Source organism: Salvelinus sp. IW2-2015, unplaced genomic scaffold (genome assembly GCF_002910315.2).
Source record: "Salvelinus sp. IW2-2015 unplaced genomic scaffold, ASM291031v2 Un_scaffold959, whole genome shotgun sequence".
NCBI lineage: Eukaryota > Metazoa > Chordata > Actinopteri > Salmoniformes > Salmonidae > Salvelinus > Salvelinus sp. IW2-2015.
In genome coordinates this window covers 370607-383741 of record NW_019942663.1, presented here as the reverse complement: position 1 = coordinate 383741, position 13135 = coordinate 370607, and the positions used below count along the sequence as shown (strand labels likewise).

At 39.9% G+C, this 13135-nt stretch overlaps 1 protein-coding gene across 10 annotated transcripts in view; it reads left to right on the top strand.

Moving 5' to 3' along the window:
* The first annotated feature begins 2643 nt into the window (after nt 1–2643).
* The window catches only part of LOC112069269 (butyrophilin subfamily 1 member A1-like), a 65549-nt gene continuing 55057 nt past the window's right edge, over nt 2644–13135 (top strand). Inside the window, exons 1-17 of one of the 10 annotated variants that reach the window (XM_070438485.1) lie at nt 2644–2856; nt 6758–6820; nt 6902–7255; nt 7352–7516; nt 7615–7764; nt 7977–8075; nt 8218–8259; nt 8365–8394; nt 8571–8591; nt 8689–8754; nt 8893–8913; nt 9628–9693; nt 9953–10018; nt 10155–10178; nt 10315–10380; nt 10561–10587; nt 11188–11776. In XM_070438485.1, coding sequence (XP_070294586.1) covers nt 2826–2856; nt 6758–6820; nt 6902–7255; nt 7352–7516; nt 7615–7764; nt 7977–8075; nt 8218–8259; nt 8365–8394; nt 8571–8591; nt 8689–8754; nt 8893–8913; nt 9628–9693; nt 9953–10018; nt 10155–10178; nt 10315–10380; nt 10561–10587; nt 11188–11708 — 1812 coding nt within the window. In that variant the 5' untranslated portion in view covers nt 2644–2825 and the 3' untranslated portion in view covers nt 11709–11776. Of the gene's footprint in view, nt 2857–6155; nt 6522–6757; nt 6821–6901; nt 7256–7351; nt 7517–7614; nt 7765–7976; nt 8076–8217; nt 8260–8364; nt 8395–8570; nt 8592–8688; nt 8755–8892; nt 8914–9627; nt 9694–9952; nt 10019–10154; nt 10179–10314; nt 10381–10560; nt 10588–11187; nt 11777–13135 lie in introns of those variants that run through there. The other 9 variants (XM_070438486.1, XM_070438484.1, XM_070438483.1 and 6 more) reach the window with 9 other exon arrangements.

Here is a 13135-nt window from a genome sequence, read left to right as displayed (position 1 = left end):
AATGTTTTACAGGGAAGACACAATATGTAAATCTATTAGCTAACCACGATAGCAAAAGACACAACTTTTTTTCCCCACCATTTTCCTGCATGGTAGCTATCACAATTTCGACCAAATAAAGATATATATAGCCACTAACCAAGAAACAACTTCATAAGATGACAGTCTGATAACATATTATTGTATAGCATATGTTTTTTTTAGAAAAAATGTGCATATTTCAGGCATAATCACAGTTCTACATTGCAGCTGCAATCTGAAATAGTGCCGAAGCTGCCAGAATAATTACAGAGACCAACGTCAAATACTAATTACTCCTTAAAACATTTCTGAAAAATACACAGCGTGACAGCAAATGAAAGCCCAACATCTGTGAATCCAGCCAATATGTCAGATTTTTTAAGTGTTTTTACAGCGAAAACACAATAATAGCATTATATTAGCTTAGCACAATAGCCAGAAACACAAGCAATTTACCAGCAGCACAGGTTAGCGATCGTAACAATCAGCAAAGATATATAATTGTGACTAACCATGATATACTTCATCAGATGACAGTCCTGTAACAATCATATTACACAATGCATATAGGTTTGTTCGAAAATGTGCATATTTAGCAGCACAAATCGTGGTTATACAATGTGATCAGTGGCAACAGGTCATGCATTCTGGCCGGCCCATCTGAAAGGCACCTAATCTAATCAATAAATAATCGTAAACTTTACTAAAAAATACAGGTTGGACAGCAAATGAAAGATGCATTATTATTAATGCAATTGCTGAGTTAGATTTTTAAATTAACGTTACTAGACATACGTGTGTCGTTACAGCCAGACTATGACGCAAATAATGGCGGACAAATCGTTTACATTTTTCCACATAAATACGGAATCCATCATAATAGCTCTTACTTTTGGACGACTTCCATCAGAATCTTGGGCAAGGTGTCCTTTGTCCAAATAATCTTTGCGCTTGGTTGTAAAACGTCGTCTTCAACTTCGAATTAGCAGCTAACAATAGCTATGTGGCCACACATGCCCAAATGTTCAAAACGCATACTAAGGAAATTCCGAAAATAGCAATATATCGCATAAACTGATATAATCGTTTAAAATAACTTCGTTATGATGTTTCTACACTATATCGAATTAAATTACAGACGGATATATCTAAGGCTGATAACTGAGCGTTTCAAAATGCCAACCTGAGGTCTTGCTTTGCGTAATGACGAATGTCGAAAAGAGAGCGCCCTTCGTTTCCTTGGCCTTTTATAAGGTTTGAGATCTACGTAGAAATCCATTCCACTTCTCATTGGTTACTGACATCCAGGGGAAGGCGGGTGCAGTTCATGTCGACCCATAGGATACATACAGAGCTTTAAACTGAAGCTAGAAACAGAGCCTCGTTTTCAGACCTTCGCAGTCCTGTCATGAATTTCGCTGCAGAAGAGTTCTGGTTCACCCAGACATAATTCAAACGGTTTTAGAAACTAGAGATTGTGTTTCTTATCCAATAGTAAATAATAATATGCATATGTGACGAGCAAGAATTGAGTACGAGGCGACGTTTAATTTGGGAACGATAAATGTCCAAGTTGAAACAGCACCCCTGTAGTGTCAAGGAGTTACTCCACAAGAAGGAAGCCTGACAAAATAAAAAAATATACAAAATATTCCTCCTGTTTTGCAATAAGGCACTAAGTAAGAACTGCAAGAAATGTGGCAAAGAAATTATCTTTATGTCCTGAATACAAAGAGTTATGTTTGGGGCAAATCCAACGCAATGCATCACTAAAGTACCACTCTTCATATTTTCAATCATGGTTGTGCTGCATCATAAGTTGATATGCTAGTCATCAGCAAGAACGAGGGAGTTTTCTTGGATAAAAAGAAAAGGAATAGAGCTAAACACAGACTAGAGGAAAACCTGGTTCAGACTGCTTTCCAACAGCCCCTGGTAGATAAAATAATCTTTCAGCAGGACAATAACTTAAAACACAAGGCCAAGTATACTGTATACTGGAGTTTACCAAGTCGACATTGAATGTTCCTGAGTGGCTAGTTACGGTTTTGACTTAAAATCGGCTTGAATATGTCTGTCTAGCAATGATCAACAACCAACAAATTCTTATTTTCTATGACGGCCTAGGAACAGTGGGTCAACTGCCTTGTCCAGGGGCAGAACGACAGATTTTTATCTTGTCAGCTCAGGGATTCAATCTTGCAACCTTTCGGTTACTAGTCCAACGCTCTAACCACTAGGCTACCTGTCGCCCCCAAGTCCCCTCTTAGAGACTTATCCAGAAGACTCAAAGCTGCAATCGCTGCCGACTGTCATTCTAACAGGTATTGACTCAGGGCTGTGAATACTTATGTAAATGAGATAATTCTGTATTTAATTTTCAATACATTTGCAAACATTTCTAAAAACATGTTTTCCTTTAATCATTATGGTGTATAGTGTGTACATGGGTGAGGTGAAAATAATACATTTAATCCATTTTGAATTCCAGCTGTAACACAAGATGTGTAATAAGTCAAGGGGTATGATTATGAATACTTTCTGAAGGCACTGTGTTTCTCAACAGTTAGTAAATGAATAACAGTTAATAAATGAATAAGGAATAGGGGTGTTTGATGGAAAGTGAAAGTACTGACAGTGAGAAAGAGAGAAGTTTACGGGAGAGGGAGAATTAAGTGATTCTCAGTCTTTTGTTATGATTGGTAGAATGCAAACGTGATATTTAACATTTAGTATACAAACACTGATATGTCAGTCGGTCATAGGGTGATCAGAAGATTCCGAAGGTAAATTTTGATCGTGCAATGGAAACTAATCGAAGGATCACATGCTCAGGTACAAATGCATTTTATTATATGATTACCACCTCTCCATTAAAAAAATACCTTCTTTCTCTCTGCTCTTCCCCTTAAACAGTGATAATTTCTGAGTAGTCTCCTGTCAGTTTTGACCAATGACTTAGTTCAAAGAGATGTTTTAATTATTGTTGTTTACAATCTAGTCATAACCAATGTTCCCTCAAATCTTCTTCAGCACTGAGCAKCTTTCAGGTCTGCTGAGCGCAAACTTGAACATTGTGAAAATTCTTTGCAACTTCTGGRTCGAAATTACTGTGAACACTAAGGCTGTACCCGCTTTAAGTACAGTTTTAACATTGACCAATTATTATTATTCCCATACCTGTCACGTCTGCTCCCGCTCTTCCCTTCCGCTGGCGCTTGAGGGCGCCAGATTACCCTGCATCACACGCTCCTGCCATCCATTACDCACACCTGCCCTCCCTCGTCACTTGCATCAGCGATATTGGACTCACCTGGACTCATTCATTACCTGTTTATTTCCTCCCCTATATTTMTCAGTTCKCTACCTCTGTTCCCTGCTGCTGCATTGTATTGTTCTTGTCTTTTGAATTTGTTTCTGACGCTGTTCCTGTCTCGTCTCTGTCCCTTAAAATTAAATGTTTTACTCCCCGTACCTGCTTCGTCTCAACAGCATCATTCCGCGTGGCAATACCATTATTACTGAGAATCAGACACATTATGCTACCCTACTGAGCTTATTCAAGACCACTCAAAATACCACACTGTCCCTTKGAAGACAAAAAAGGATCTTACCTGACTCGCTTTTCAAAGATGGCCGGAAATGCAGACATTTTGTGCTCTTGTAGGAAGTAACCACTCCCCAATTGATTTACCCTTTTTCTCCCCAATTTCGTGGTATCCAATTGGTAGTTACAGTCTTGTCTCATCGCTGCAACTCCTGTACGGACTCAGGAAAGGCGAAGGTTGAGATCCGTGCATCCTACGAACACAACCCAACGAAGCCGCACTACTTCTTGACAAAATCCCCGCTTAACCCGGAAGCCAGCCACACCAATGTGTCGGAGGAAACACGGTACACCTGGCGACCGTGCCCGCCACAGGAGTCGCTAGATGGGCGATTGGCCAAGGACATCCCTGCTGGCCAAACCCTCCCTAACCTGGACGACGCTGGGCCAATTGTGCGCTGCCTCATGGGTCTCCCAGTCGCGTCCAGCTGCGACAGAGCCTGGACTAGAACCAGGATCTCTAGTGGCACAGCTAGCACTACGATGCAGTACCATTCCCCAATTGTTGACTAGAAATTAGGTATAACTGGGCTAATAACTAACTAGCAAAGAATATGAACAAATGTGCACAGATGGCTACATGCAGCTCCCGCTTTGATCTCAAAACAAGCACATTTACTCATGACCGCTCATACTGTAAACACAGTCCAGTTCAAAGTGAATGGCACATATCCATATATCGCYATGGCTATTTGCATATAGGCCTACTGCAGATCTGATCGATTGGTTATGGCGCACCAGTCTGTGTAGTGTAGGGGCCTGAGTCATCCTTGTCAATGCAATAGAATCCTACTTCGATGCGCTCTGCCTACAAGAAAATCTCTTGCATAGTTTGTTTTGTTTCAGTATGTGACATTGAAAGTGACTAATATTACATTGATTTGAGCACATTTCCCACATAAGAGCGAAACATTGATAGTGTTAACTAAAGGGGAAAACTCTAGAAAGTTGAGTGAAGATCAATCTTGTTCTTCTCTGCGCGTGATGATATTTGTTCTGCGCTCAGCATGGAGGGAACATTGGTCATAATTCCATACTGCATGATTGGTATACAGTGCATTCAGAGAGTATTCAGACCCCTTGACTTTTTCCACATTTTGTTACGTTACAGCTTTYTTCTAAAATGGATTACATGTATTTGTTTTCTCATCAATCTAAACACAATATCCCATAATGAGAAACTAAAAACAGGTAAAAACAGAAATATCACATTTACATAAGTATTCAGTATTCAGACCCTTTACTCAGTACTTTGTTGAAYRACCTTTGGCAGCGATTGCAGACTTGAGTCTTCTTGGGTATGACYCTACAAGCTTGGCATACCTGTATTTGGGGAGTTATTCACAATCTTCTTTGCAGATCCTCTCAAGCTCTGTCAGGTTGTATGAGGAGCGTCGCTGCACAGCTATTTTCAGGTCTCTCCAGAGATGTTCAATTGGGTTTATGTCTGGGCTCTGGCTGGGCCACTCAAAGGACATTCGAGACTTGTCCCGAAGCCACTCCTGCGTTGTCTCGGCTGTGTGCTTAGGGTCGTTGTCCTGTTGGAAGGTGAACCGTTACCTCAGTCAGGTCCTGAGCGCCCTGGAGCAGGTTTCCATCTATTCTTACTCTTTCCCTTGATCCTGACTAGTCTCCCAGTCCCTGCGCTGAAAAACATCCCACAGCAATGTGCTGCCACCACACATGCTTTTCTCCTGACGTGACTATTGGCATTCAGGCCAAAGAGTTCAATCTTGGTTTCATCAGAATCTTGTTTCTCATGGTCTGGAGTCCTTTATGTGCCTTTTGGCAAACTCCAAGCGGGCTGTCATGTGCCTTTACAGAGGAGTGCCTTCTGTCTGGCCACTCTACCAGAAAGACCTAATTGGTAGAGTGCTGCAGAGTGGTTGTCCTTCTGGAAGGTTCTCCCATCTCCACAGAAGAACTCTAGAGCTCTGTCAGAGTGACCATTGGGTTCTTGGTCACCTCCTTGACCAAGGCCCTTCTCCCCGATTGCTCAGCTTGGCCAGCCAGCCAGCTCTAGGAGGAGTCTTGGTGGTTCTAAACTTCTTCCATTTAGGAATGATAGAGGCTACTGTGTTCTTTGCTCTGACATGCACTGTCAACTGTGGGACCTTACATAGACAGGTGTGTGCATTTCCAAATCATGTCCAATCAATTTAATCTACCACAGGTGCTCCAATCAAGTTGTAGAAACATCTCAAGGATGATCAATGGAAACAAGATGCACCTGAGCTCAATTTCAAGTCTCATAGCAAAGGTTTCGAATACCTGTGTACATAAGTTATTTTCTGCTTAAACTAAATTTCTAAAAACCTGTTTCACTTTGTCATTATGGGATATTGTGTGTAGATAGATGAGGGAATACAATTATTTCATCAATTTTAATATTACAGTTATACATATCAGGTCATAATTCCAAAACTTATGATTAGTATAATTCATAAGAATCCATCAACCAGATACTCATTCAGTATTTTTTTTTTAAATCTCTGTTTGCTAAATGTATCATTTTCTGGCAGGCAAGATAGCAGTAATATAAGGGCAATTCCACAAAAAACAGAATTACTCAGAGTTTTCKCTTTAAAATGTATGTCAAACAAAAACATTGATTGCAAACRTCACACATCTATGCACAAGGACTTYTTTTAACAATTTCCACTGAACATTTTACAAAAACACAGGACAATTATTTTACCATGGAATTGCCCATAATCAAACTGGTCCAATGTCTAAAGGTCCAAAGTTTAGCCTCACAGGGGCTCTATTTATATTGGTCTCCTTTTACTTCATATTGGCTGGATAAACATGACGGACAGGAGGCTGATCCAATAGGACAAATTGGAGATGAACAGCACGATTCCTCTTTACAGCAGGACCCTGCATATGTACAGTATGTGGCTAATGATAAAATAGTTTAAAGTGTATTGCTAACACAATTATACTTATGTATTTACTTGTTTAGTTACTTATTTACATACCTAGCTACTTACTTACTTACTTATTTACTAACTTATTTATGTACTTACTGTGTTTTATAAGTGACAGGCGTAGATATTCATCACACAGCTTACTATGGATTCTCTTGTGATAATGATGTCACAGTCATGTCCTCTATCTTTACCACAGGTTTGTGTCTGATGGTGGTGATGCTGGCTGTCCTCACTGCTCCCACCACAACTCAAAAACCTGGTAAGAATTTGTATTCCACTTCCTGGATTAAACAGTCTGAGAATCCCTCCTCAATGCTCCATCTGTATCTCTCTACTCTAGCTCTAGATGACTTTTCAGTGTCAGTCCCTGATGCTCCAATCACGGCATGGTCAGGCTCCTCTGTCTCTCTACCTTGTGAACTCTCACCTCTCTTCAATGCGGAGCCATTGGAGGTGCGCTGGTACCGGCCCGATAACTCCTACAGCCCTGCCTTGTTGTACAAGGATCACAAGATCCAGGAGGCCCCTGTGGACCCTCGGTACAGGGGCAGGGTGTCTCTAACTGGGGGGATGGAGAGGGGGAACGTGTCTCTAACACTGGAGAGGGTCACACTGGAAGACAGGGGGGAGTATGTGTGCCGTGTCAGCAGCGAACAATGGTTCGATAAGGCCAGTGTATTCCTCACTGTAAATGGTAAGTGGCTGGGGACAGATTCACAGAACATATGCCTTGTCCAATCTATTCATGGTTGTAACAGGACCTCACACCCACCCTTTATATTTTCACTAGTATTAGGTAGTATCCCAGTTCTCTCTGTAGCTGAAGCAAGAGGAGGAGGAGGTCAGGTGAATGTTACCTGTTTATCAGAGGGATGGTCACCACAACCTACACTTTCATGGAAAAACAAAGAGGGGACAGAGATCAGAAATAAACAAGAAGTACTCAACACCTCTGGTAATTACTTCTAGAATCACTACACAGCTATACTATATAGGTTTGAGTTGTGTGTCTATAAACATGTGTATCCTCACCCCTCTCCCTATATGTGTCAGATCCCCAGGGCTTGGTGAGTGTCAGTAGTTGGCTGCTGTATGCTCCCTCATACTCCGATTGGCTCGCCTGTACAGTCTCTCTGTCTGAGGAGGCGAAGAGAGAGGGCAGAATTCTGCCACATATATACACAGCTCCTACAGCTGTACCTGGTGAGTTAGTCTCCTACACAAACATCCTACCCACGATCAGTTCCATCTCTCCCCATCCCACACAGACACTAGTTTAGAGGAGGAGGATGAACATGTTGAAGGGGTGTCTACAGATTACTTTTGCTAATTAATTTCACTGTGATGATGTTCTGATGATGTCATGTCTTGAGAGCTTTAGAGGCATTTGATCCATGTTGAGTCTCTGTGTGCAGGAGTCTCCAAAGAAGCCTTCATTGTGACTCTGGTCCTGTTTGTCCTGTCTCTGGTCATCATCTGTGCTCTGTGCTCTGTCATCCATTGGAAACGAAGAGGTATCTGGAATTCAGTCATATTAGTGTTTGTGATTTAATTATAAGAGCAAGATYAAACAGTTATAATGACCCTAAATAGAATTGTGTCATAAAAGATTTTGTCCATAACATATTTAAACAATAATATTTGTTTATATTTTAGGGTCCATGTGGTCTTCATCCCAAATGTCCAGAAACCGTTCAGGTAGTGTGTTTCATCTGATAAATAAACTAAGAATAAAATATGAGTTATYACATAACATAAACAATGAGTTTATTTTATTTTGACAATTGTGTCTCTATATTTCAGATCAAACTGAGCTGGGACAGAAGCCGGCAGGTAATTGTTTCATTTTGATCTCTGGGTGAAGGCTATCATAAGATACATGCAACTTATTTATGAGAAAACCTTTCCATTGATACGAAGCATGAAATGCACATATCTCAATAGGATTTGACGCTACTTGTTACACAATTTACCTTTTTACAATAATTTTAACCTTCTCCATTCAACAGAGACAAAAAACCTAATTGAAGGTAATGTCCACTCGTGATATACTGTATATGATATAATATAACTTTGATAATGTAGTAAACTGATGGATATATAAATGTGCTAAATGTGCTCCATTAGGGGCAGAAAACACAGTGCAGAGACCTACCCAACAGAGAGCAGCTGGAAAACAAGTTCATCTGGAAGGTAAAGTAATAGGATAACAAATATATTACCCTTTTAATTGTATAATTTGATGATAATTTGATGTAATCGCAATAGGATTTGAATGTCCCAGTTCCACATTCACCTTTTACAATAACGTTCACCTTTTCCATTCAACAGAGACAAAAAACCTAATTGGATGTAATGTTCACTCATGATTTATTGTATATGATATAATATCTTACAATTTTTTGGGGGCTATTTACAGATGGGCTATGTACAGCTGCTGCGATCTTAGCTGCTCAGATAGCTGATGTTTAAAGTTAGTGAGGGAAATATAAGCCTCCAGCTTCAGCGATTTTTGCAATTCGTTCCAGTAATTGGCAGCAGAGAACTGGAAGGAAAGGCGGCCAAAGGAGGTGTTGGCTTTGGGGATGACCAGTGAGATATACCTGCTGGAGAGTGTGCTACGGATGGGTGTTGTTATCGTGACCAGTGAGCTGAGATAAGGCGGCGCTTTACCTAGCATAGACTTATAGATGACCTGGAGCCAGTGGATGTGGCGACGAATATGTAGCGAGGGCCAGCCAACTAGAGCATACAAGTCGCAGTGGTGGGTGGTATATTGGGCTTTGGTGACAAAACGGATGGCACTGTGATAGACTGCATCCAGTTTGCTGAGTAGAGTATTGGAAGCTATTTTGTAAATGACATCGCCGAAGTCGAGGATCGGCAGGATAGTCAGTTTTACGAGGGTATGTTTGGCGGCATGGGTGAAGGAGGCTTTGTTGCGGAATAGGAATCCGATTCTAGATTTAATTTTGGGTTGGAGATGTTTAATATGAGTCTGGATATATAACTTTGATAATGTTGTAACCTGATGAATTCTTATATTACCTAAATGTGCTCCGTTAGGGGCAGAAAACACAGTGCCGAGACCTACCAAACAGAGAGCAGCTGGAAAAGAATTGAATCTGGAAGGTAAAATAAAATAATAAAAAATGTATTACCTTCTTAATTGTATAATTTCTTGATCATTTGTCGTAATCGCAATTGGATTTGACTGTCCCAGTTCCACATTCACCTTTTCACAATAACTTTTACCTTTTCCATTCAACAGAGACAAAAAAAAACTAATTGAATGTAATGTTCACTCATGATATGCTGTGTATGATATAATACATTTTTTATAATGTAGTAAACTGATTAATAACAATATTACCGAATTGTGTTCCGTTAGGTGCAGAAACCACAGTGCTGACACCTACTGAACAGAAAGCAGCTGGAAAAGAAGTTAATCTGAAAGGTAAAGTAATAGGAGAACAAATATATTACCCTTTTAATTGTATATTTTGATAATAATTTGACATAATCGCAATAGGATTTGACTGTCCCAGTTCCACATTCACCTTTTTACAATAACTTTCACCTTTTCCATTCAGCAGAGACCAACAACTCCATTGAAGGTAATGGTCACTATCATGATATACAGTATATGATGTATTACTATAACTTTGATAATAATGTAGTAGCCTAATTTTGTATCAATAAAATATGTATGAAAATGAATTGCAATATAATGACCAAAATGTGCTCTGTTAGGGGCAGAAAACACAGTGAAGACTCCTACGGAACACATTGCATCTGGTAAAGAAGTTAATCTGAAAGGTGAAGTTATACTGGGGGAAAAAATGCATTACCCTCTAAATTGTATAATTTACAGTGTTTGCATTGTTCATAAAACTAAGTCTGCTAACATGTTGGAGTGCATTAAACCATTTATAATTTATAACATTTTTGGAACAGTTGAAATACAGGACACTCACAATTTACTTTTTTAAATTGCAGATTGGCACCAGGTGAAAGGATTCAAAGGTAAAACAAAAAACACAGTAGGACAGGAACATTGTATGTTCATTAGATTATTACGATATACAGGTAACAACCTAAATAAAGGAAACCAACAAAGTGTCTTAATAGGGCGTTGGGCCACCACGAGCTGCCAGGACATCTTCAATACGCATTGGCATAGATTCTAAAAGTGTCTGGAGCTCTCTTGTTGATGGTGGTGGAAAACGCTGTCTCAGGCGCCGCTCCAGAATCACTCATAAGTGTTCAATTGAGTTGAGATCTGACTGAGATGGCCATGGCATATGGTTTACATTGTTTTTATGATCATCAAACCATTGTGACCACTCGTGCCCTATTGGGGAAGTGTCATTCCATAAGTAACCTCTCCCATCAGGATGTAAATGGTTCATCATAGGTTGAATGTGATCACTCAGAATGGATGTGTAGTTATTGACCTAAACCATGCCAGGAAAAAGCACCCCACACCATAACAGATCCACCAGAAACCTCATTTACTCAAGTGTTTCCTTTATTTTGGCAGTTACCTGTAGGTCCACATTATCTGAAATCCTTACCAATCCATCCCATCATATTGTGTGAATGAAAGAAATCTTGTCTTTCTAGTTCCCTCAGAGAATATCATTCTGGATGAAAAGACTGCGCACCCTGCTATTAGAGTCATTCAAGGAAAGCGGGCTTTTTACCTGAAAGAAAAAGATACAGAAAACCCCTCTGTTAGAATGCATATCCATGTATTTTCTAAAGAGAGTTTCAGTTCAGGACGACACTATTGGGAAGTGAACGTAAAGGATAAAACAACAGAAAAACTGTCATGGTATGTTGGTGTGGCCAGAGAAAATGTTGAGAGAAGATGTAATGTTCCTTTAACTCCACAGAATGGATTTTGGATTCTWTCTTTTGATAAAGAAAAAGGTTTCCATGTCAATACTGACCCTCAATCACCAATAACTGTGGCAGAGCTCACTATTGTGGGAGTGTTTCTAGACTGTGACAGACACACTCTGTCTTTTTATAATGTTGATACAGCGTCACTTCTTTACACTTTTACTGATGTGAAGACATCCAACTACTTTCCTGTGTTCAGTCCGGGACAACGTGACAAATACACAATAAGAATCATTTGAATTGCATACCAAAACCCCTTTCACACCACTGAGCCAAGTCGAGCTGTACTACGCTGGCCTGGTTAGTATAGGTTGGGGCAGCACGATAGTGTGAAGAGGGTCTGAGATGCAGGTGAAATTCATGTCAAATGAGACATGCATTATACACATTTTATGTTGTTCAGTGATACCAAGTTGTAAATGTGTGTATCTTTTTCCCAAAAAGTTTTCAGACGCCACAAGAAAAAGAGCACTAGTAATGGCATCTTTTGGAAGACAGTAACTCCGCCATGGTTCGTTGAACAAACCCTATTGGAAAATTAATGTCGTTTTTGTAGATTTTTGGGATAAAAGTTGAAAATAAGGTCTGTGGTAAACGCAGGCTTAGGAGCTAATCTTCATCAGCTAAAGTCACAGATTTTTTTTAAAGCATTTATTTAATCAGAAAAAAACACAAAGGCTTAATTCATAACGTTCCTATTAACTGATGGATATTATCTCAGATCATAATGTATATCATCTCCAAAGCCTGTGTTGACCTCAGATGTTATTTTCTGCATTTATCCCAAACCCCTATTCTTTCCCCCTAAGAATGGCTGAACGAACCAAAACTTACTCAAACAAATCTTTTACGACTACAAATTGACGAGTTTTATATAATCAACAAAAAATATGTAACTTTTTTTCAACCTGTAGCTAGATTATGAATGTATTCTGTGAAGCTACTGTAATACAAGTTAGCAATATCCTTTGCATTCTTCAGTTCTGTTAAAATGTTGTCCCAATTAATAAATTACTGTAATCTGTTGATAAAGTTTCACTGTTGTGTTGTTGAATGTACTGAACAAAAATATAAATGCAACAATTTAAAAGATTTTACTTAGTTACAGTTCATATCAGGAAATAAGTCAATTGAAATACATTCATTAGGCCCTAATCTATGGATTTCACATGACTGGAATACAGATATGCATCTGTTAGTCAGATACCTTAAAAAAAAGGTAGGGGCGTGGATCAGAAAACCTGTCAGTATCTGGGGTGACCACCATTTGCCTCATTCAGCGTGACACATCTCCTTCGCATAGAGTTGATCAGGCTGTTGATTGTGGCCTGGGGAATGTTGTCCCACTCCTCTTCAATGGCAGTGCGATGTTGCTGGATATTGSCGGGAACTGGAACACGCTGTCGCTGATCCAGAGCATCCCAAACTTGCTCAATGGGTGACATGTCTGGTGAGTAAGTAGGCCATGGAAGAACTGGGACAAGATCCTGAGGCACATTGTCGTGCCATTCATCCGCCGCCATCACCTTGTTTCAGCATGTTCATGCACGTCGCAAGGATCTGTACACAATTCTTGGAAGCTGAAAATGTCCCAGTTCACCCATATCGCTTTGGATAGAATTGTCTGCTAAATGGCATACATATTACTCTAAAACATTTGAAGGAT